Genomic DNA, 21,970 nt, shown 5'->3' on the forward strand with positions numbered 1-21,970 from the left:
ATTTTGCTTAGAGTTTTGGCCAAATATCACTACATTTAAATAAATCTTCGCTTTTGTTCATTTTTTCTGATTTTCATTCAGGTTTAACCCAAGTTACTAACACAGTAACATAAAAATACCATTTTCTCAACACCTCAAAAAAGGGATTTTATCAAATACTAAAACATAAGGGCCACAATAATTTTTTAAAAATTGTTAATTTAGTTTATTTCATTAGATTCTAGCTCAGAAGAAAACTAAAAACAACATTAGGCTGCTTGTCTACAGAGTTTTGTTACGTTTTGCTGTTTAATCAACTCATCTAAATCTAAAAGAGTTTTGTTACATTAGATTAGATTAGATTCACTTTTTGTCCACACATCACTAATGTCACTGGTCAAAGGTGAGCTGAGAAGAAAACTTATAATAATAATAATAATAAAACTGGCATTTGTCAAAAGAGTCACTAGTTTTCTTTAAATCTAAATGAATTGGGGTATCAGGTCGCACGCAGCCCACACCAGCGCCCTGCAGCAGGTTGATAAGGTGGACGGGTGGAACACGGAGTACCCTGTCACCGCTACACATCCACGTCACTGAGGCACGCCGCTGCCAAGGGGACATCCTAGCTGAGAAGAAAGCTAAAAATAAAAACAGAGTTTGGTTAGCTTGGTCAACTCAAAAGATAAACAGATGTTTAGAGCCAAAATATTTGGAACGAAAAGTTTGTTTTTTTGTTGGCAGTTTTTAGCTACATCACTGAAGCAGACTGAGGGAGCCTGAGAGGACAAATCTCCCCAGACAAAATGAGTAAATCAGCTCTTTGTCACCTGTTATATTCTGTTTTTGCCCACAGCACTGAGGCATGCCACTGCCAAACACAACACTAGAGCCTAAAACAGGCAGATCTTTGTCCATTTGCCTGGTTTTGTAGTTTCTTTTAACAGCTCTAATTCTCAAGAAAATCCTAGGGGCATTAATAAAATGTGTATACTTTTATGTTTCAGTGTAAAAACAAAAACAGAAACATTTTGCCTAGAGTTTTGGCTAAATATCACTACATTTAAATAAATCTTCGCTTTTGTTCATTTTTTCTGATTTTCATTCAGGTTTAACTCAAGTTACTAACACAGTAACATAAAAATACCATTTTCTCAACACCTCAAAAAAGGGATTTTATCAAATACTAAAACATAAGGGCCACAATAATTTTTTAAAAATTGTTAATTTAGTTTATTTCATTAGATTCTAGCTCAGAAGAAAACTAAAAACAACATTAGGCTGCTTGTCTACAGAGTTTTGTTACGTTTTGCTGTTTAATCAACTCATCTAAATCTAAAAGAGTTTTGTTACATTAGATTAGATTAGATTCACTTTTTGTCCACACATCACTAATGTCACTGGTCAAAGGTGAGCTGAGAAGAAAACTTATAATAATAATAATAATAAAACTGGCATTTGTCAAAAGAGTCACTAGTTTTCTTTAAATCTAAATGAATATTAGCACCGCAAAGTAGTTTTGCTACTTTTGTCAGCTTCGTGGTGGATTCGTGTCTGGTGCTGCGTAGATACTTGCTGAAGAAAACTATAAATATGCAATTTTTCAAAAGAGTTTTGTTAGTCTAGGCTAATTTTCTTATATCTTTATAGGTAAAAACAGGGGGAATTATGGGGAATTTACTTTTACTATGTCACAGGCCCACACCACTGATGAAAGGAAAGCTCCAACTAAAACAAGGATTCTGTAAACCTTCTGTTTTGTTAGATTTAGCACATCTAAAAAAATCCTTAGAGCCAAAATCTTTGTTACTTTTAAGTTAGGTTTGTTTTTCATTTGCACACTAACGCACAATGCCACCAAATATTTTGTTCTCAGAGCTGGTTAATTCTGGCCAGTTTTCTTAACATCTCCAAATACATTTTCAGAGCCGAATATATTTTGTAATTCTTAGATTAGATTTAATCTTTCTCCACTTGACAACACTAAATGTTAATAAATAAATCTTCATAACCTTTTTTTGTTGTTGTTACTGTTATATTCAGTTTCTGTTGCATCACTTTGTCACAATACTGCTAAACATCTGGAAGAATAACTAAAAATGGGCATGGGGTCAACAGAGTTTAGTCAGTTTTGGGTCATTTTCTCAACACCTCTAAAACCTATTAAACGGATTCAGCTAAAGTCTTTAGAGCCTAAATGACTTTTTGGTAGTTTTATGTTAGATATGATTTTATTATTCATTCTGTCATCAGGAAATGTTTCTTTACTGCTCTTTATTTTGTTTTAAAGGCCTGTTTATTTTAAAAACTGTGGTTTGGGAGAATTTAACATTAACTTAGTTATAAATATAGTAGGTCTGCATACTGAAACTGGGGAAATTACACCACACATAGTCACAGCCTTCAGCTGAATTGAAAGCTGGGTTGTCAGTAACAACACAGAAAGGTCAACAGGAGGCAGGTTGTTTGAGGTTGGCTACCTTATTTCCCTTCTGTGAAAGGCCACGGTGTCAGTGTTAAGGCTGCTGTTCAGCAAGAGGCAGAGGCTGAAACAGAGAGTGAGAAAGGAGGAAGTGACATATAAGCATCTGTACATATTTTAATGAAGTACAAACGTCACCTTCTTCCTCTGCAGTAAAGTGTGGAGTCTGAGGAACTTGTAGATTCATATGGGAAATGAAATTGATGAAGTGAATCAGAAAATAAAATGTCGCCTATGATCTCATCATTTCTATTAACCATCTATTGGTTAATATGATAATTAATAATAATTTACTACCATAAAGATATGCCATAATTATCCAATACAAATAGAATTGATGTAGTAAAGTAGGTATACAGTTTGTTTCATTTGGTTGTTGTGAAGGTGTACAGTTTGTTTCATTTGGTTGTTGTGATCCTTGTTCACCTGACGGAAGTCTCTCTCTGTCTCACACTCCAGCTGTGAGTTGTGCTTCATTGCATTGTTATCATTGCTGTCATCTCTAACAATGAGAAACAGTGTGTGTTCAAGGGACGGGGGAGGAGCAGACACAGATAACGACACAGGAAAAGAGGGAAAGAACAGCCGGCTGTCGAGCATCACAGAAAAGAAAAACAACAATACAAAGAGAGAATACGTTAGACTTGGTCGCTGCACCGGAACCCTTCAAAGCAAAAGGCCCTGGAGAAAACATCTCCACAGCTCTCATTATCCATTTCACTTTCTGGCATTTTGGCCATGTGCTATTTGTAAAACCATAATAATCTATTATTGAATTATTTAGCTGGTGTAGCCTAACTAACAACAAGTTGTTGGCCTACCTGTAGGTCACACTGACTGTGTTTATCAGTCTCTCAACAGTAAATAATGATCCCTTTAATGTGACATATTTAAACAATTATTGGTTGATTCAGCCAAACGAGGTGGGCTGGCAGAGCCCACACATTTCAATGAATGTAACAAAGGTTTGAGACCACAGCCAGGCCACATGTTGCCATGCCTACCCAGCACTCTGGGTTCGGGCATGTTGAGCACACATGTGAACATCTAATGACAGAGCTCTGGGAACGCTGAGTCTTTATCATTGGAAATAGCACCGACTCGCTCTGAACCAGAGATAGAGCAGGGAGGTCTGATGCATGTTTTCTCCTTTGCAGCATGAACTTTGTCAGTCTCTGGGAATGATCTGCATGCAAGAGACAAAGCCTAAAAGGTCAACAGCCCAGTTAATGTTAATCACTTGTAGTTTAATTACTAAAGGCAGTTTAAATACAGGAATTCTGAAGCTCTTAGAAACTGACAAACTTATTAAGATCATAGTGTTGTCATGGTGTGAGCTGAGATTGGTCACTGGTACCTGCAGTTAACACCTCCAGCTGCTATGCTGGTAACTACATGTGCTCTCCGGCTGGAAGGAACCAAACAGCCTGAACAAAGAGGGGTGTCTGTGTGTCTTCACGGCACTACACCCGGCAACACAGACGAGCTTAAGGAACCAGAGGTGTTCAAACATGGACAGAGCCAGTTGTGGCCAGGGCCACAATCTGATTGGACACCCCTGGTGCCACCTCTGCCAGAGTCTAAATGTGATGCTTGTCAGTACTGAAAAATGAAATTTTTTAATGCCTTAAATACAACGAATGCTTTATAACTAATATGGGTCTAATTAGTTTTATTTTACATCATGCATGCAGCATGATGTTTGCCTTCATCTCTCCAGTTGTGTTGTTGTGGAGAACTTGACATGAGTAAATAAGGGGTGCAGCTAAAGAAAGTAGTGTGCCTCATGTTTACACAAAATAAACTATTTGATTCTTAATAATATGTGGTTTATTATTTTATAGAACTAGGGGTTTAATTGACTTTTTACATGGATTCCAAATGTGCCACCCCTCTCTGAATCTGTGTCCCAGCTTGACCACCCTTTCCAAACTTTTCTAGATCTGTCCCTGACTGTTGAATCTGAGAAGTTGTTGGATCTGAGAAATTGTAACATTGCTGAGTATGGTTTCACTATGGGAGGTGCACAGAGTACAAAGAAACAAACACATTAGAAGGACAAAAAACTGAGGTCCAGCAGAAGAAAATGCTGGACCTGATTAAGACCACGATGATCACAATAATCTGCTGCAAGAGAACAATCTCATGGCAGCACAAAAAAAAAAACTGTGGCAAAAAGACAAAATCTTCCTTGAGAGACATTTGAGAAAAGGCAAGGCATATCTCCATCACACTAGGAGGACTTCAAGAGTACCCTGCAGAAAAATAAGGAGGAGTGAGAGACGAAAGAGAACTCTATGAAGGCCCAGCTGGAAGAGCTGGGACAGCCTTGCTCAAAGGTAGAAGAAAAAGACAAGGTAGGAATATGTCACTGAAAAATGCAAATGGAAGCAGGTGTGAGGACAGGACCCACATCAGCATTCAGCGATTTAAAACTGCCACCAACATGAGGCCTGTTTCAGGCTTCCACAGCTGCCAAAAGAAAAAAATAGATCACTACAATTAAATGACACATTTTATATATCCACATATGAATAAATATTTGCATATTTGATCAGTGGTGTAAATTGTAATGAACCCCGTTCTATGATTTACTTATTCTATTCTACAGTAGACCCAGTTCAGTATACAAACACAGGAAGCTATTAATGTGCCCCAAAGTCAGTTTTATCAAAAGTTAACTCAAAACTTCGAGTCAGGTTTTGTTATAGATTCCCACCAAAACTAATCAAATAAAAAACAAACCAGAAAATGAAAGTTGAAGAGAGCATATGTGATCAATATTCAGCAAAGAATATTCATAGAACCGTTGACCTGTGAGTCAGGTGAGCAGTCGGTCAGTCAGGTCTGCAGCATCTAATTAGTTCCACTAAAACTGGCAACTCCAGGATGAAACCTGACTGGGACATACACAATTTTTTCATGAATAATTCCTCCACAGAGGCAGCCTCCAGAGGTGGCCATCCACTCCTGCAGGGTCACCCCGTCCCCGATATGTCCCAGGCAGAAACAGTTGTGAACTGTTGGATTAAGTGGCCTTGGGCCAGCAAGGCAATACAGTTCAAGGAGGGTTGGCGGTTTGATTCCTGGCTTTTCTTTGTCCACATGTTGAGGTGTCCTTGAACCCCTAGTTGCTCCCAACATATTGCTGGGGTTTGATTACTTGTGTGCGTGAAAAGGTGAATGGGAAATAGTGTAAAGCACTATATAAGTATAAGACCATTTACCATCATCAAGATGGAGGGCAAAGCAGAAATGAGCAGGTAGCGTAAGACAATGACAGCCATAAAACACTGCCACAAACATTTGACCAGTGAAGGAATAAACAGCTGAGTTGAGGAGAAAGGTCCGTAATGTTTAGCAGCCACCAGGTGGCAGTGTTGGATTGCTGTACTTAACTTTATTGACACGCATCACTATTTATTTTTACAGACTGAGTTAGTTCAACATTTTATATGACCATTGTTCCTCTAAGCTTAGATCCAAATTACAATCTATCAGGTCCACTGAATGAGTATTGATGTAGGCTGTGCTTTCAGTGCTTTAATTAAATACTTTAAAATGTCTCAATTGTCAAATATTCTAATAACTAGAAATGTCAGATGTATAGTTTTCTTCTGTCTGGTTGTAGAAAATAAATGAACACCTTATGCCAGGAGAGACAAACTGATGTGTTCTCACATCCACATTTTTGCAAGAGTTGTGACAAGTTTTCATTGGTTCATGTCTCAGTTTGGATTGAAACTTCACTTGTAAATGTAACCATTGTTCCAAATATAACATTTATATGGAGAAAATATGATTGTAGGGTTCAGCATGTTTGTGAAATTCCGCTATGCCTTATCACAGCATATGAATACTCTAGTGAGTACTCTTCCTGCTTCTGAAAAAGAACATTATTGAAATTTCTTCTATAAGGGCACTCGGGGAAACTTTTAATCCATTTTATCTTTGGGGATTGATTATTAAATTGTTTGAGTCAACTCTTGACAGTGAGAGTAGCCGACAAAAAACTGAGTTTACAAGAAAGGAGAGATCCTGTTTGGGAGCACTTTAAAAGGCTATGTGCAGAATTAAGTGGAAGGTTTTTATTAAACTGCTCTATATATTTGAATATCTGGGTTTTTGAAATTCATTGTGATATTCTAAATTCAGACTTTTTATCCCTAACATTAAAGTACACTCCCTACAGGAACACAAGCAAACAACCAAAAGAGGAAAAAAAACCTCACACCCTTTCAACAGATCCTGCCGCATTAGGGCAGTTCACCCTAATGAATCTTCTGGTGACACAGTGGGTGGTAAAGCCTCATTTGGCCATCACTAACGGATGGTTTCTACACACTGAATGACAAACAGTGTAAATAGTGTGGCACTTTTTAGCTCCTGGGGTTAGGGGATACTCCACAATAGCTAATGTGGTCACCGGGAATGCAGTGAATCCAGTCTCACATCCAAAACTCATGACACTACACCTCCGGAACAGTAGGTGGCGGTAGAAGCATGTTTGACTCGTATGAGCGCTTCAGTAAACTTAGAGGAGAATAAGTGGAACGGCCGGTGCATGCTGGGATACAAAATGAACCACAATGGCGGTTCATCGAGAAGTGTTTCATGTTATCACAGTAATATGCTTACTTTTATCACTTCTGCTACAAACCTGTAGGACTTATGCCGAAGAACTGAAGTGGGATGTCAATGGCTACGTTTTGTACTGCCCGTGCATGGGTAATTCATTCTTTGTACCTGATACCTCGATTTTACCGAATCCGAGACTTGACCCATTCATAAGTTGAGTGGCGTTTTAAGGTACTTATCGCCTAAATAAGAGTCCACACCTGTCTTGACCTCTGCTAGGAGCCAGTCGTCAGTTCGACCTACTGTATAAACCAGTAAACTTCAACAGCGGGAACAGCTGAACGCTTAAAGAGTAGCTAGTTAGCAGATAACTAATTTAACTTGGAGTTCAGCTTGAGTTAGTGTAAAAATAACTAACGCTATAACTGTTAGTTGTATCAGTCACTGTTTACAAACCACTGGTTAATGTTAAATATAACGTTAGTGTGTGGTATACGAAGGTAGCTTACCTTCCCTTCCAGTCACTCGAGTTTACATTTTCTTGTCATGAGAAGAAGTAGTGTCACAAACTTGAAAATGAGAGTGTAAAATGGACCGTGCTGTTGTTCAGGTCGCTTTGGGAACCAGGCGGACCACTTTCTGGGGTCTCTGGCCTTTGCAAAGATGTTAAACCGAACCCTGGCAGTCCCTCCCTGGATAGTGTACCGGCACCACATACCCCCTTACACCAACGTAAGTACAGTCAAGTGGGTTATGAGCATCTGTCCATGAGTGCAGTCTCACACGGGTGTGATTATTTGTACACTTCTGGTCAAAAGATTTAGGACATAGACGTTTTCCAGTTTTTATTGACATGTAGGCAGTGCAAGTCTAGTATAGAACCTTAAATAGTACAAAGCTAAAAAACTAAACTGCCAGCAATTAAAAGAAAAAGTCATCAAAATCTAAAACTGCATGTCAGGTTATTATAAAACAGGCCTTTTTCAGATAGGAGCTGGGCTCCAAATGCAGCCCCGGCCACTTGTTGCGACCACTGTGTGAGTTAGCTGTTGGTTGGGGGCTAAAATGCCAATGTGCATTGTGGAATGTGCAAATTGGAGACCTATTCTTTTACTTAAGTTTTGAGACAGGTAAGCATTGAACTGGCTCTTAAAGGTAGGCCACATTGTTCATTTGTTGTGTTTTGATTCTATAATAAGCTAGGATATTTCAATACATTAACATTATTATCTTTTCATTTTGATATGCACTTTGAGCCAGAAGATCTCACATTGCTGTTTGCAATAAAATAACCTACATTATAAATATGGTGGCATGCCATCATTACAGTTTGTGTTCACATTGTGAACGCCACATGAGCATTGTTTATTGCAGCTGTCATGGCGCATGGCATACTGGGTTTGTCTAGAACTGTAATTAACATTATATGATTTAATGAACCCTGTGTTCATGTGTGACCCAGATAATGGAACTTCATAGCATTAACATTAGCTTCTTACTGTGACTGTGACCAGAGCAGTGCAGCTACAGCTGCAGCCGTCGTGGCTGTGACTGTGGCTGAGTGGCTTACATTATGGATTACCAAACATGGTTACTGTAATATACATGTTTGCACATGGCTTTGAGTTTCATCATAGCCTATTGGGTTGTACCATCTAGTTTATCCTTATTACTTGAATTCAGTTTTCATATTCTGTGTTTATTCTACTTTTATTCTATTTTAGTTTCTTAAATAGTATGGGCATTCAACATTAGGTGAGAGAGAAACAATATTTCGATTTTTCTGTATGTCCTTCACATATAGTGAATTGGCAATAAAAAGCTTTGATCTTATGTTGAGTCAAAATAATTTGGTGAAGTATTGTCATTTGTGCAGTCCAGACTTTCCAGTTTGTTTCCTCCACAGAATAATAACTGATTTTCTTAGTGTCTGGAAGGTTAGCTGTGAACCACAGCAAGTTGGGAAGAGAAATCACAAATTTCTCTCTTTTTTTTTCAGGTTCAAAGAATACATCTTAAAAGTGACAAATGATCATCCAGTTTTCATAAGTTGCTGGAAAGGACTTTTTATGTTGTGTTAGCAGTTGCACTGTCTTAAGTTTTTTTCATAATATAGCAAGTTTTTATTTATTACAAAGTTGTTACTGTTACTTTATTATTACTGATTAAAACAGCTATTTAGAAACAACAATGCATTTCCTATCTTTGTTTTGCCAAATTATTTGAAATTCACATGTAGCAGGCCATGCTGATGTGGCTGACAACAGGAGGCTTTGCAGATGAGTACATTTCATAGACTTGGCTTTATTGGGGATTGATTGTCTTGTTCAGACAGGAAAGGCCCAGTTTTGTCTGAAATGTCATTTGTGATGTAAAATGTCATTGTATGCTCTATCTTAAAGAAATCTTTCATCCTGCAGCACTGGCCTGTTTTATTCTATTCAGGTCCATGTTCCCTACAATGAGTTCTTCCAGTTAAAGGCATTGACTGCCTACCATCGTGTGGTCAGCTTAGAGAATTTCATGGAGAAATTGGCTCCCAAATACTGGCCCACAGGACAGAGGAACGCCTACTGCTATGAGACTGCTGCACAGCGGAGTGCAGACAAGAAATCCTGCCCTATGAAGGTGATTCCAAACTATTTAGTTAAGGAGTGTCAGGCAGACATTATCTAATAATACTAGTTGCCACTTTTACATGTTGCATTCCTCTTTCCTGAAAGAACTAAAAGGTGGAAGTAAAAAAGCTAAAAAACGTAGCCTCTTTGCTGATAAATGGTGGTAATTGCACATTAAAAATGGTGAGGGTGAAATGCTGTCCTGTGTTATGACCCGTATCCTTTTGCAGCTTTGACCTAGTTGGATGGTTCTGATTCATTTTCAGGATGGGAACCCATTTGGTCCATTCTGGGAGTATGTTGGTGTGGAATTTGACCAGTCTATCTTGTTTGGTGGAATTTCTTTTGGTGCCTACCACCAGTCTCAGTGGATGAAGAAGTGAGTACATGTTTGAGCAGCCCCCTGGATTATGGACAAATTTAGGATTATTGACAATGACATAAAAGAAAAAAGCACCGCATCGGCATAAGGAGCATTACTAGCCTTAAACATAACGACTGACTGGCTGAGGTCTCCATTCTCCTCATGCTTCCCCTGTTGGAACAGGTTTCCTGCCTCTGAGCACCCTGTCCTGGCCCTGCCTGGGGCTCCTGCCCAATTCCCAGTCATAGAAGAGCATGTGGGCCTGCAGCGCTATGTGGTGTGGTCAGACAAGATGGTTAAGGAGGGAGAAGAGCACATCGCTACCTTGCTGACCAGACCATATGTTGGCATTCACCTGAGAATTGGCATTGACTGGGTGAGATGAACTGACACATATGGGCTGTTTCTCTCTTTTTCCCATGTTTCATTTTCTCATTCGCTCACACACTGACAGTCGGCTACTGTTATATTAATGCATTTGCCTTGTTCAAATCTTATAACCCCATTTCTGTTCTAACATTTATAGAGTTAACTGTTAATTGCTAAAGTCAGCTCATGGCTGAAAATCTCATTTTTGGTTTCGAGATGTATGATATTCTACTATTGCACATATACAGTATGTTGTGCTTAACTAAGTGTAGATATTTTAAAAGATAAGGCCATTGATATTCTATATTTTTCTTGTGAATAAATCCCATGATACAATAATAACTAAGAATGCATGTCTTTCCCTCAGTGATTTGATTTCTCTACCTTGTCTGTGACACTTAACCAACAGATTCCTATTGAGGTACAAATCTTTAAAAACCTCTCCCAAATATATAGTTTCTTTTTTTCAATACTTTTTGTTATCCACCTTTGCAGCAAAATGCATGCAAAATGCTCAAGAGTGGCGATGCAGGGCCTCACTTCATGGCCTCTCCTCAGTGTGTCGGCTACAACCGCCAGACGGCCCTGCCTCTCACTATGACTATGTGCCTTCCAGACCTGGAAGAGATTCTCAGGGCTGTCAAGCTATGGGTGAAGAACACAGCTGCCCGTTGTGTCTACATCGCCACAGACTCTGAATCCCACAGCAGCGATATTGAAAAGCTCTTCAAGGGAAAGGTGGGTGTGTAAAGCCTCTGTAGTGCACTCACACATATGTAATAACTAACTTTGACTCTTTAGCTTATGTTGGTTGTGACCTTAAATGTAACCTAGACAAACTAGTTAATTTTTGACTAGTAGTACAAATTTTAAAACGCTTTGTTACTGTTAGCAAATCCTTTATGTACACTGTACAGTTCGGGTAATTAGTATGATATGGAAATTACACTGCTTGATAGAAAGCTTTGCTTTTTTTTTTTTTGTTGGTGTTGTTTTGCATCATTACCGTTGTTGAGAATTAAGATATATTGTCACTTGGTTACAGGTACAATACTGTATACTCCACCTGATTGTTAATATGTGCATTTCACTGTGCTTTCTACAGGTGAAAGTTGTGAGTCTCCAGCCAGACTCGGCCCAAACCGACCTGTACATCCTAGGCCGAGCTGACCACTTCATCGGTAACTGCGTCTCATCCTTCTCCGCCTTTGTGAAGAGACAGCGGGATGCTCACGGCCTTCCATCCTCCTTTTTTGGCATGGACAAGCCTGGGAAATTAAATGAGAAAGAAGAACTCTAAGGACAGGTCATGTGATCACACTTGGGACACTAATGCTGTGTGACTGTCATGAGGAACAGAGAGAGCATGTGGAAGGCAAATCATTTTTACATGATGCAATTGCTAATAATTTCTGAAGTAAGATTAGGAGTTAACGCACAGACAGGTCCAATATTACAATGGATTATAATCTGTGAAAACTGACGAAGGGCTTAGAAGATAGGATGTAGTAGGTAGGTAGTGTGATATGTGTAATATTTGTAAAGTATTATGACATGGACCCTGCTGCTACCAAGAAATACTGTTTTAGTCTGCCCCCTGCTTGAAGATCATGCATTTGTATGTTCCCTCCCAGCATTTGGCTTCTACCTTCTTTTGTTCACTATACTAAAACCAGTTTTCCTTTCCATCAGGGAAACACATGACTTCCCTAACATTTCCTTTAGCTACAGCCTTATTCTGTAGCTACAACCATGTTTTGCAATCCAGATATGTTAGCAGGACCTCTGGTGACCTCAGTGAACCGTGGAAAAGACTAAGTGCCGTATCAACAGTCATGTTCTTCCTCTCTTTTTTGCCACCTTTTCATCTCTTTACAGCTTTCCTTTCCTCTCTGCCCCCATTCCAAGGAGAGCACAGAAAGTGGTCTTCCTGTGCATACTAAATATAGAGAAGGAAAATGAGACAATCTTTCCACTTCTCAATTTACCAGGACCAAAAACTCATGAAATATGTGGAACCCTGGTGTGAGTGTTGTGTGGACAGTATTGCTGTTGAATGTGAACCAATGTTTTAGGGGAACAAAGAGCTGATTACATGCAGGTGGGAGTATGGTGCAAGTTGACTGTGTTATCTGTGTGAATGCAATGAGTCTTATGTCAGATGTTTTCTATGATGTTTTTCACAAATAAAGATACCCACACTAATTTTCAGACAGCCTGTCTATTTACTCCCCTCACTGGAAGCTTAGCTGTGAGTACATTTGAATCAGCTGATTAACTAAACTGGTGGACAAGCTCTTTTAGACTTGGTTGCCAGATATGTCAAAAACGCTGAATTTATAATCATCATAATGCATTTATTTATATTTGCAACCTCGTCATTCATAGTTTAATTTTCTTTTTTACTCTTTCGCGACTGCATGCATATCATAATTCATGGTCTCTCTCAAAATCACAATACTTGGATGGGTTAATATGGTTTTCCGCTAATTGCTCTTTGGGCGATGTAGGCTTGAATCTGGCAACTCTGCCTAGAAACGATGGGGAGGAGCAGTGGCTAATGGCTGACTGGGAATTTTGGATTAGCTAACGTCTGCCACTGGTAACTCAAATCTTAAACAACGTTTCTGTGTATCTGGTGAAAAGCTGTCTTTGCATAGCCTTGGTTTCATGAGTCTAAAGTGCTTTTTAGTTTTGCGTGGCGATTTGTTGAAGTCACGTATGCTCTCACTACTAGTGTTAGCCAGGTAATGCTAGCAGACTTGTAGCTTAGGTTACCAGTATGTTTGCCGTTGCTAGGTCGGTCTGGTGGTCTCGTTACGGGCTAACCATATATATATACGGCTAACGTCGGTTAGCTGATCCGCTACTAGGACAAATCATTGCTGACTTCAGATGAACAGCGGCCGGGCAAAAGGGTTTGCTTGCAACTAACGACTGACATGCTGTTTACAACGACTGTCACTTTATAACCTCAAATTCCAGCGTTAACTAATTAACGGGCTAAATTTTGTTAGCTTAATTAAGGGTAGTGCGACCGGCGTATTAGCTAACAGAGCACTGCTCACATGCTTCTCATCACCGTTGTCACGTATGTGGATAACAGTGATTTTGACAGATTTTAACCTTATTTCTAATTTGTGTCGCTGTTTTGTATTGCTGTTTGTGATATCTGGGAAAGTCCTGAGCTGAGCTGTATTTCATCTGTCCGCATCAGAATAGAAATAACGTTATAATTGCTAACGTCAACCAGCAGCTTTTTGTCATGAAGACTGGTGTATGGTGCATTAACAAGGTTGTGTGTCACCATAACAAACAATGGTGATACTCAGATTTGTCACTCAAGTAAAAGTAGCGTTACTACAGTGTAAAATACTGTTACAAGGTAAAGTTTTGTATTCAAAATGTTACTTAAGTAAAAGTATGCTACTAGCATCAAATCAAAGTACCAAAAGTATTATGCAGAATGGCTCATTTTACTTTAATGCATATCATAATATTGTATTATAATTACTGTGTTCATCACTTTAATGCTCCAGCTGGTAAAGGTGGAGCTAATGGTAACTATGCTATGCTTATAATTAAGTATTTTACATACTGCTGAATGGCTTGTGAATTTCTCACCAAGTATCCATATGATGGTACTGTATTTTGTTTAATTAATCAATTCTGAAAAGTAACTAAAGTTATCAAATAAATGCGGTGTAGTAAAAAACTAGATTTGCCGCTAAAATGTGGTGAAGTCGATGTAGCAGAAAATGAAAATACTCAAGTACAGATAATTCAAAATTGTACTTACTTACAGTACTGAAATGTACTTTTCCACTAATGCAATTGCAGGTTGGCACTAATCACTGAATGTGTCTTCACCAGCAGGTTCTGATGAGCCCATTTCTACTGCTGAGCTGTTCCTGAAGCTGCCTTTGGAATACAGAGTATACTGTGCCAATCTGTGTGGGTTGGCAGCTGCTCCTCATCATGTCCAAGAGCAGGAGTTCTGAGTCGGTTAAGGTGGTGGTCCGTTGTCGCCCTATGAATGAAAAGGAAAGAGCAGCTAAATTTGAAAGGGTGGTCTCTGTCGATGTAAAACTGGGCCAAATTATTGTCAGGAATCCCAGGGAAGCTTCCGCCAGTGAACTCCCCAAAGTCTTCACATTTGATTCAGTCTACGATTGGAACTCCAAACAGATAGATCTGTATGATGAAACCTTCAGGCCCCTGGTGGATTCAGTTCTTCTTGGGTTCAACGGGACCATTTTTGCCTATGGGCAGACGGGCACAGGGAAGACGTACACTATGGAAGGGATAAGAAATGATCTAGAGAGGAGAGGGGTGATCCCTAACTCCTTTGAGCACATCTTCACACACATTTCACGTTCCCAGAATCAGCAATACCTGGTGAGAGCATCATATCTAGAAATTTACCAAGAGGAGATCAGAGACTTGCTGTCAAAGGACCAATTACATCGTCTTGAGCTCAGGGAGAGGCCTGACACGGGTGTGTATGTTAAAGACCTTTCATCATTTGTCACCAAGAGTGTGCGGGAGATTGAGCATGTCATGAACGTGGGCAACCAGAATCGTTCAGTGGGTGCCACCAACATGAACGAACACAGCTCCCGATCTCATGCAATATTCGTCATCACTGTTGAGTGCAGTGAATTGGGCGTGGACGGGGAGAATCATATTAGAGTTGGCAAACTGAACTTGGTGGATTTAGCTGGAAGTGAAAGGCAGTCTAAGACTGGAGCTCAGGGGGAGAGGCTTAAAGAAGCCACAAAGATCAATTTGTCACTTTCTGCTCTGGGCAATGTCATATCAGCTCTGGTGGACGGCAGGAGCAGCCACATCCCTTACCGAGATTCAAAACTCACCCGTCTTCTGCAGGACTCTCTCGGGGGCAATGCCCGCACTGTCATGGTTGCCAATATTGGCCCAGCATCCTACAATGTGGAGGAGACCTTGACAACACTGCGCTACTCCAACAGAGCCAAGAACATCAAGAATAAACCTCGTATTAATGAAGACCCCAAGGATGCCCTGCTGAGGGAGTTTCAGGAGGAGATTGCGAGGCTGAAGGCGCAGCTGCAAAAGCGCTCTGGAAAGAAGAAGAGGAGAAGGCACAGGAGGAGGGCTGGGGAAGAGAGCGATGGTGAGGATCTGGATGATGAAGAGACAGAGGATGATGATGAAAATGGAGACGAAAAAGGGGATTACTGGCGAGAGCAGCAGGAGAAGCTGGAGAGAGAGAGAAAGGCTATCATGGAGGATCACAGTCTGGTGGCTGAAGAGAAACTTCGGCTGCTTAAGGAGAAGGAGAACAAAATGGAAGACTTGAAGAGGGAGAAGGAGGCAGCAGAAATGCTTACAGCCAAAGTTAAGGTAAGCGGACTTTGCTAGACTAGGAACGTATCTGTATCTGATACCTGAACACACAAGCCAGTGAATTTTCTCAAATCAATAACCAGTGTTGTTCTGCTCAAATTCTTCAAATTTTCATGCAACTCACACATGTATTGGAGTCTGGTGCTTTTCTATTCCATGTGATTTGAAGTGTTTTCAGCCTTTTCTTTTCCTTCTCTGCCCAGGCAATGGAGAGTAAGCTCCTAGTAGGGGGGAAGAATATAGTGGATCACACCAATGAGCAACAGAGAATGCTGGAGCAGAAGAGGCAGGAAATTGCTGAGCAGGTACACTAGACATCTGGAAACAAAGGCTTCTTGTAATGACAGTAATTGTCTGAAGGGCACAAGTCAACTACAAAGTAATCACAGTTTAGTTGTTTATATAGTTTTCATTTATGTTTGCTGCCATCATAGCCAGGGACACATTCAGATAGCACAGCACATGGCCACCAAATATATTATTAATGCTATAAATTAACTTAATGGGGAAAAGAAAAGAAGAAGGACAGACATAAGATGCATAAAAGATTTTATATATATAGCCACTATAACCTATGGAGAGAGAGAATGGTGGTAAGGAGCAGGAGGTCTAGCAACGGTGGAGATGGTGCTGATCCAGATGATGTTTCAGTGAAATGCTGAGGTAAATGCAGAACAAAGTATCAAAAGACCTCAACTGCAGCCTGTAGTCCATACTACATTTCACTGAATGCAAAGTTGAAGATCAGGTTTATCACAAAGCAAAATACAGTTTGCTTTTACAACCAGTCGGAAGACATTTAAACATTAGTCTCTAGTTGTCAGACCTTTGGGATATTTGTGCAGTGTTCTAAAGTACTCTCTCTGATGTTCCTGAGAATCCCATAGATTAGAGGTGAAATCACTTTTTTTTCATCTCCAACCAAACCTTTCCTTCTGGCTTGTGTTCACCCCATCTATGTCTGTCTCCTCCTGAAAAATCTTTTAATGATGGCTTAATTCAGTCTTGCATTTCTCCAAGTGACAGTCTTGCAGTCCGTACACCTGATGGGAGATTAATTCATGCACCATCATCAACCTGATAGTTTGTGGTGTGACTTTTTAATATATCGACAGTAGCCCCCAACAGTCTTCTGTCAGTTACTAATGTTCATTCTTAGCACTCATCTGCCACAATCTTTCATTTCACAATGGTCCTTGTCTCCATGTAGGGTATTCTTTTTTGGTGTATACTCTCCTGTACTTGACTCACCAGATTTATTGGTGACTTCTGTGTAGCCCCACTACACACAGAGTACTGGGGTTGGAAGTAAACATGCACCCATTTCCAGAAACGGCGAGAGCGAGAAATGCAACAGCAGATGGAGAGTCGCGATGAGGAGACTCTGGAGCTGAAGGAGACCTACAGTTCTCTGCAGCAGGAGGTCGACATCAAAACCAAGAAGCTGAAAAAGGTAGGAGCTCTGACTTTGGCTAGTCTTGTTAATGGCTGTCCCAGTTGTTCTCCATTAGAAGTCTGATGTGCAGAGATTGTGAGGATATATGTGTCTATTAATAAAATACCTTGTCAAGTTACTGTCTAAGATCAGGTAAGAATGCACTGTTGGCTTTGTTGTGGATAATCCCTTATTCCTCATGACAGTAAGTCCGTTTTTATTATGGTAACCCTGGGTTCCGCTCTCCTCTGTGCTCCAGCTGTTTGCCAAGCTGCAGGCAGTGAAGGCAGAAATCCATGACATCCAGGAGGAACACATCAACGAGCGCCAGGAACTGGAGCAGAACCAAAATGAGCTCACCAGGGACCTCAAACTCAAGTAGGGAGCCTGTATTTCATATTGTTGGCCTGGCAGGAAGACGCACGTCAATATTGTATCTATTATAATCATTGTCAGCCTGTCAGAGGAGGGAAGATACTGTAACCATCTCCAAACTGCATTTGATTTCATGCTGTGTCTTTTCAGACATAAACACTGAGGCTGTGGAATTAGTAAGGTTTTCCTCCACGTTCTTGACAAGGGATTGGCCATGTCCAAGTGTCCATGTGTTGACCTGCTGATAAAATTAATAAGGACATTTGTTACTGTACTGTTGCATTCTTCAGTTGTAGTCAAACATGAGTTCTGTTCAGTCAGATTTTTCTTTATGTATAATTAATATGAAATGAGTTAGTGATATTATTTCTAACCCGCAGCCGCAAACCGAAGACTTCCTGCTTTACTATAATAAAGAGCACACGCAGCAGGGCAAGAGTCACAAAACTGAACTAGGATATTTGTGTGTTTATGGTTATGCAGTCTCAGCTGTTTACCTGTCTGTTAGTGCCTCTGTCTAATTGTTTCTCTGTTTGTCTTTTAGGCATCTGATCATCGAGAACTTCATTTCCTTGGAGGACAAGAACAAAATAGTCAACAGGGCTTACATTGATGAGGAAGACGAGTACTGGAAAATAAAGCCCATCACAAGAATAGAGGAGTACGCTGCAGAATGTTCATAGCATGCTTTTTTTTACATTCTTCATCTAATTAGTGGTTTTGGGTTATGTGAAAAGAGAAGCAAAAAGGCAGATGTTGATGTGTGGACATCCCCACCTATAATTTGTAATGTGACATTCATTTACAGCCAGAGCTTACAGTACATGTAGCGTGATCTTAATCTGGACAGCACATAGGAAAAGGGGCACTGGTATCAAATCATTAATCTGTGTCAGAAATGGTAAGGCAAGACAAAATATCAGATCATCTTTGAGCTGTAAACATACCTGTACATGTTTCTTGATGTGTTTTGTTTGGTTATTAGCACAAAATCAAATATTTGTAGTCTGAGGGGATCATTGCTCACTCAGGTCAGGCTACCAGGAAGTCTTTATCATTTTCTCTGAGTGGGCTCAGTTTTGTAGCAGCAGGTACAGTTTCAAGCCACAAGAGGATGTCTGACTTGATATTTACATGTTTCAGTAGCATTTACGGTGTTAAATCTTTTCTCTCCTATTGTGACAGAACCGTTTGTTGATTTGTTGTAAGATGCATGAAACAGCAAATTTTCCCATCATGCTGTTGAATACAGTCTCACTGTGTGTGCGTCTGCTTCAGCGACCACCAGATGATGACCAGGCCTTTGTCTGCAGTCGGCTACCGGAGGCCTCTCAGTCACCATGCTCGTATGGCCATGATGATGAAACCTGACCTGAGATACAAAGTAAGCTACACTTTCTGCTCACCTGTTTCACTGATGAACATATTGACACACAAACCTCAGTGTGAATGGTCCTTTTCCTTCCTTCATCACACCACAAGGGCTGAACTTGGATGTGCTGATGACTCTAGATACAAAACCCACCAGGGAGCCTCAGCGGTGTACGTGAATTTAGCATAGCATTAGTGATTGGAACAAAGATAATCAAATACAAAATTCAGACTTCTAAACTGCATTGGAATTTAAGTATCATTTAAAACATTTTCACAGTGGTTTACCTCAGATGAGTGTGATTCTGTTCCGTCTCCCTAGGCTGAAAACATCCTGATGCTGGACATGGACATGCCGGCTCAGACCACTAAAGAATACCAGGAGCCAGTCATCACCCCAACGGTGGCGGCAGCTCTGGAGGATGCTCTTAGGGATGAGGATGAGATCCAAATTGATGCCTCTGGCTTTCACAGCAGTTTAGGACCAACACCACCAGCCAGCGCCAGCAGCAGCCTCAAAAAACCAAAGTCTTGGTAAGGAAAAATGTCACCTTGAGCTTTCTTCCAGCTGCGAGACCACATGCTACATTCATTTTAAAGAGGTATACTGTGTGTAGTCTGGCGCTTGAATTTCTTGGTTTTGTTCAGGGTGTGCATTAAACCTGAGAATGTAGGCTCCTGTCCCTCTGTTTAATTCTCTCTTTGCTCTCTGACACTCAGTCGACCAAGATCAGGCAAGAAGTTGAGCACTCCGACTTCTCCTTACAGCCCTTCCAGTCCAGGGTCTCCTCTTTACCCACAATTCCGCGGCTTGATCCCCAAGTGACGGTTTCTACCACTACTATCACTACCACCAACTTCTCCTGTGCACCTTCCCGCTTTGGGACTCCACTTTGAGAGAATGGGTTTTGTTTTGTTTGTCCAGCCTACAGAATCTTGGATTCTGCAAGCAATAGAGAAAACTAATCCTAATGCTGCTTTGTGGGTTTTAACTGTAACAGCAACACTATGAGCTGTTGTCATGAGCTTTTCATTAGAAGATTTGTCAGTCAGTACAACACTAACACAGCAGCAGCGCTTGTAGCCTCATGCACACCACTCTAAACTGCTGTGTATCGCATATATACATCCCAGTGATCTCTCTGTCTTCTTAGATGTTTATTGTAGTCCTCTCTCTTTCTGTGATGTGGACATTGTGACATGACCCCAGGCATTCTGCTGCACTTGTCACTAACAGGTTGCATGCATGTAAGTGTTTTTCAGTGTATTGTTGTACATCTGGATGCATATCTTTGTGTGTGTGTGTGCGTGTGTTTACATCACTGTCTTGAAAAGCTGTTTCCCCCTGCTTCCAGTATTTATGCTAAGTTAATACATGCTGGCTCTCGCTTCATATTTAGCATACAGACATTACAATAACAAGTACATACCTTTCCTAAAATGTCAAACTATTCTTTTAACTCTGTATGATTGTAAATGTACAGGCCAGAAAGTAAAGCACAGTACAGACTTGGCCTCAGTTACAAGTTGCTGTAATCAGTAGATGCTGTTTTTGTTGGGGCACACGAGGCAGAGGTGGGGAACAATGGCAGGGAAGGCGGCACATTTACACAGTCAGCCACTATTGAAACACTCAGACATCCCAGTGGGAGATCAGTGCTAACCACATCCTGGGTCACCTAAAAGTAACTGTCCTGGAAGGTGCTTCAGATTCTTCAGGGTTCCCAGGTGCCTTAACCTGTGTCCAGAGTCTCTGCTCCTTTGTCTAAAATGCACACTCATTCTTCTCAGCCAGTTCTTTATCACTTCCCGCAGCTCAGCTATTCCAGTATCAGGGAACTGTTTACAACACGGTCCTGCCATTCCTGTCACAATGGGATGCACTCTTTAGACAGAGAGGCAGAGCATTTGGACACAGCATTGAGCTATTCTCAGTACTGTGTTGGTGCCACAATACTCTGTCAGAACACTATGGACTTGAAAGGATCTGATACACAGACCATTCCATTTGTTTGCCTACAGATGAATAATATGCAGCTTTAACCTCCCTGTTTACTGATCTCTGTTCCCCATGTTCCAACTGTGATGAGTGCGCTGTCTGTTCGCTGCTACTGTGTAGGATGTGAAACCCCACTGTGACTTTTCAACAGGCCTGGCTCAAATGGCAAATGAAATCCTCTGAAACACTTGCGACATGCAGTTGATTGTTAAATGGCATCGACTGTCCATGTCAGATACTAAAACTAAAGGATCTCTCTTGCTGTTTGACTCATCCCTGCAAACCTTATGTATCTAGATATGTAACAGTGAATATAGACTTGATGATAGGTAATCCTCAGTCACTTTTGGAGATGTTAAACACAAACACAGTTTTCCATATTAAAAAGAAAAAAATCTAACTTATAATCTTTCATTTTTATATACAGATGTAGATATAATTTTCTATTCATTTTTTCTTTGAAATTGTTTTATTTTTTGAGCTTTGTAATTTAATGTTGACATTTTATTTTTTTGCGTCATCCACGTGCTGTTTCTTAGTATTAAGTTAGGTACAGGCTTTCTGTGTAAGGCTTCAGCCACAGAGTTCTCCACAGATGAAAGCAAGGGTCAACTGCTGCTGATGGTGTGAAGAATTCTCATCACAGTCAAGTATTTACAGGTCGACTGTACATTTCACTTCATGAACACAATCTTTAGAATAAGACCTAGTTGTTGTAACTAACATTGCAATGCTGTACACCTGCTGCATGGTTTTAGCATGCTTGAGTAATACATTGGGTTTTGTTTATTCGTCAGTCATAGGAATTTGGTAAACAAAATGTGAATATCCTAATTTAACTGAATATCTTTGCATCTGTATCCCATAGCTACATCACTGGACCCAAACTCCTTATCTAAAACTTTTGTGACCAACTTTTATGTGCTGTTATTGGCTTTGTAGCCGAATGACAGTTATACCGGTGCATTTCTGTCCGTGGCTGGCTGTCTTTTACTTTGTTTTTTTTTTTTTTTTT

The 21,970-nt window shown here is 40.3% G+C and overlaps 2 protein-coding genes and 1 long non-coding RNA gene across 7 annotated transcripts; 2 read left to right on the top strand and 1 right to left on the bottom strand.

Annotated features, from left to right (window-relative positions):
* Positions 1 to 483: 483 nt before the first annotated feature.
* Positions 484 to 7,634, bottom strand: LOC109969996 (uncharacterized). Its single transcript, XR_002276346.1, has 3 exons — positions 7,549 to 7,634; positions 2,460 to 2,525; positions 484 to 620 (listed from the first exon to the last, which is right to left on the bottom strand). It is a non-coding gene; the product is annotated as an uncharacterized LOC109969996 (long non-coding RNA).
* On the top strand, positions 7,018 to 12,614 carry pofut1 (protein O-fucosyltransferase 1). 2 transcript variants are annotated; one of them, XM_020617274.1, is made up of 7 exons: positions 7,018 to 7,189; positions 7,650 to 7,771; positions 9,485 to 9,667; positions 9,924 to 10,036; positions 10,205 to 10,397; positions 10,886 to 11,128; positions 11,496 to 12,614. In XM_020617274.1, exons 1-7 carry the CDS (start codon positions 7,051 to 7,053, stop codon positions 11,688 to 11,690), a joined length of 1,188 nt encoding a protein of 395 aa, XP_020472930.1. In that variant the 5' UTR covers positions 7,018 to 7,050; the 3' UTR covers positions 11,691 to 12,614. The 2 variants fall into 2 exon arrangements, with proteins under 2 accessions (XP_020472930.1, XP_020472931.1); XM_020617275.1 differs by having other exon boundaries at positions 7,186 to 7,270.
* A 278-nt stretch (positions 12,615 to 12,892) lies between these two features.
* On the top strand, positions 12,893 to 21,240 carry kif3b (kinesin family member 3B). 4 transcript variants are annotated; one of them, XM_020617242.1, is made up of 9 exons: positions 12,893 to 12,992; positions 14,264 to 15,772; positions 15,979 to 16,080; positions 17,106 to 17,228; positions 17,470 to 17,588; positions 18,130 to 18,246; positions 18,864 to 18,969; positions 19,279 to 19,490; positions 19,677 to 21,240. In XM_020617242.1, the coding sequence occupies exons 2-9, from the start codon at positions 14,369 to 14,371 to the stop codon at positions 19,780 to 19,782; spliced, it is 2,289 nt and encodes a 762-aa protein (XP_020472898.1). In that variant the 5' UTR covers positions 12,893 to 12,992; positions 14,264 to 14,368; the 3' UTR covers positions 19,783 to 21,240. The 4 variants fall into 4 exon arrangements, with proteins under 4 accessions (XP_020472898.1, XP_020472899.1, XP_020472901.1 ...); XM_020617243.1 differs by having other exon boundaries at positions 12,906 to 12,992; positions 14,267 to 15,772; XM_020617245.1 differs by lacking the exon at positions 12,893 to 12,992 and adding an exon at positions 13,053 to 13,137.
* The last annotated feature ends 730 nt before the right edge of the window (positions 21,241 to 21,970 follow it).

The sequence above is a fragment of the Monopterus albus genome, unplaced genomic scaffold (genome assembly GCF_001952655.1).
Source record: "Monopterus albus unplaced genomic scaffold, M_albus_1.0 scaffold187.1, whole genome shotgun sequence".
Lineage (NCBI taxonomy): Eukaryota > Metazoa > Chordata > Actinopteri > Synbranchiformes > Synbranchidae > Monopterus > Monopterus albus.

What these genes read in the sequence shown, in the direction of transcription:
- pofut1 (XM_020617274.1), top strand. Translation starts at nt 7,051, where the DNA reads ATGGCGGTTCATCGAGAAGTGTTTCATGTTATCACAGTAATATGCTTA. An exon ending in CAGTCTCAGTGGATGAAGAA is followed by an intron (nt 10,037 to 10,204) that starts GTGAGTACATGT and finishes CTGTTGGAACAG; the next exon opens with GTTTCCTGCCTCTGAGCACC. An exon ending in AAAAGCTCTTCAAGGGAAAG is followed by an intron (nt 11,129 to 11,495) that starts GTGGGTGTGTAA and finishes TGCTTTCTACAG; the next exon opens with GTGAAAGTTGTGAGTCTCCA.
- kif3b (XM_020617242.1), top strand. Translation starts at nt 14,369, where the DNA reads ATGTCCAAGAGCAGGAGTTCTGAGTCGGTTAAGGTGGTGGTCCGTTGT. An exon ending in CCCATCACAAGAATAGAGGA is followed by an intron (nt 18,247 to 18,863) that starts GTACGCTGCAGA and finishes CGTCTGCTTCAG; the next exon opens with CGACCACCAGATGATGACCA. An exon ending in CTCAAAAAACCAAAGTCTTG is followed by an intron (nt 19,491 to 19,676) that starts GTAAGGAAAAAT and finishes TCTGACACTCAG; the next exon opens with TCGACCAAGATCAGGCAAGA.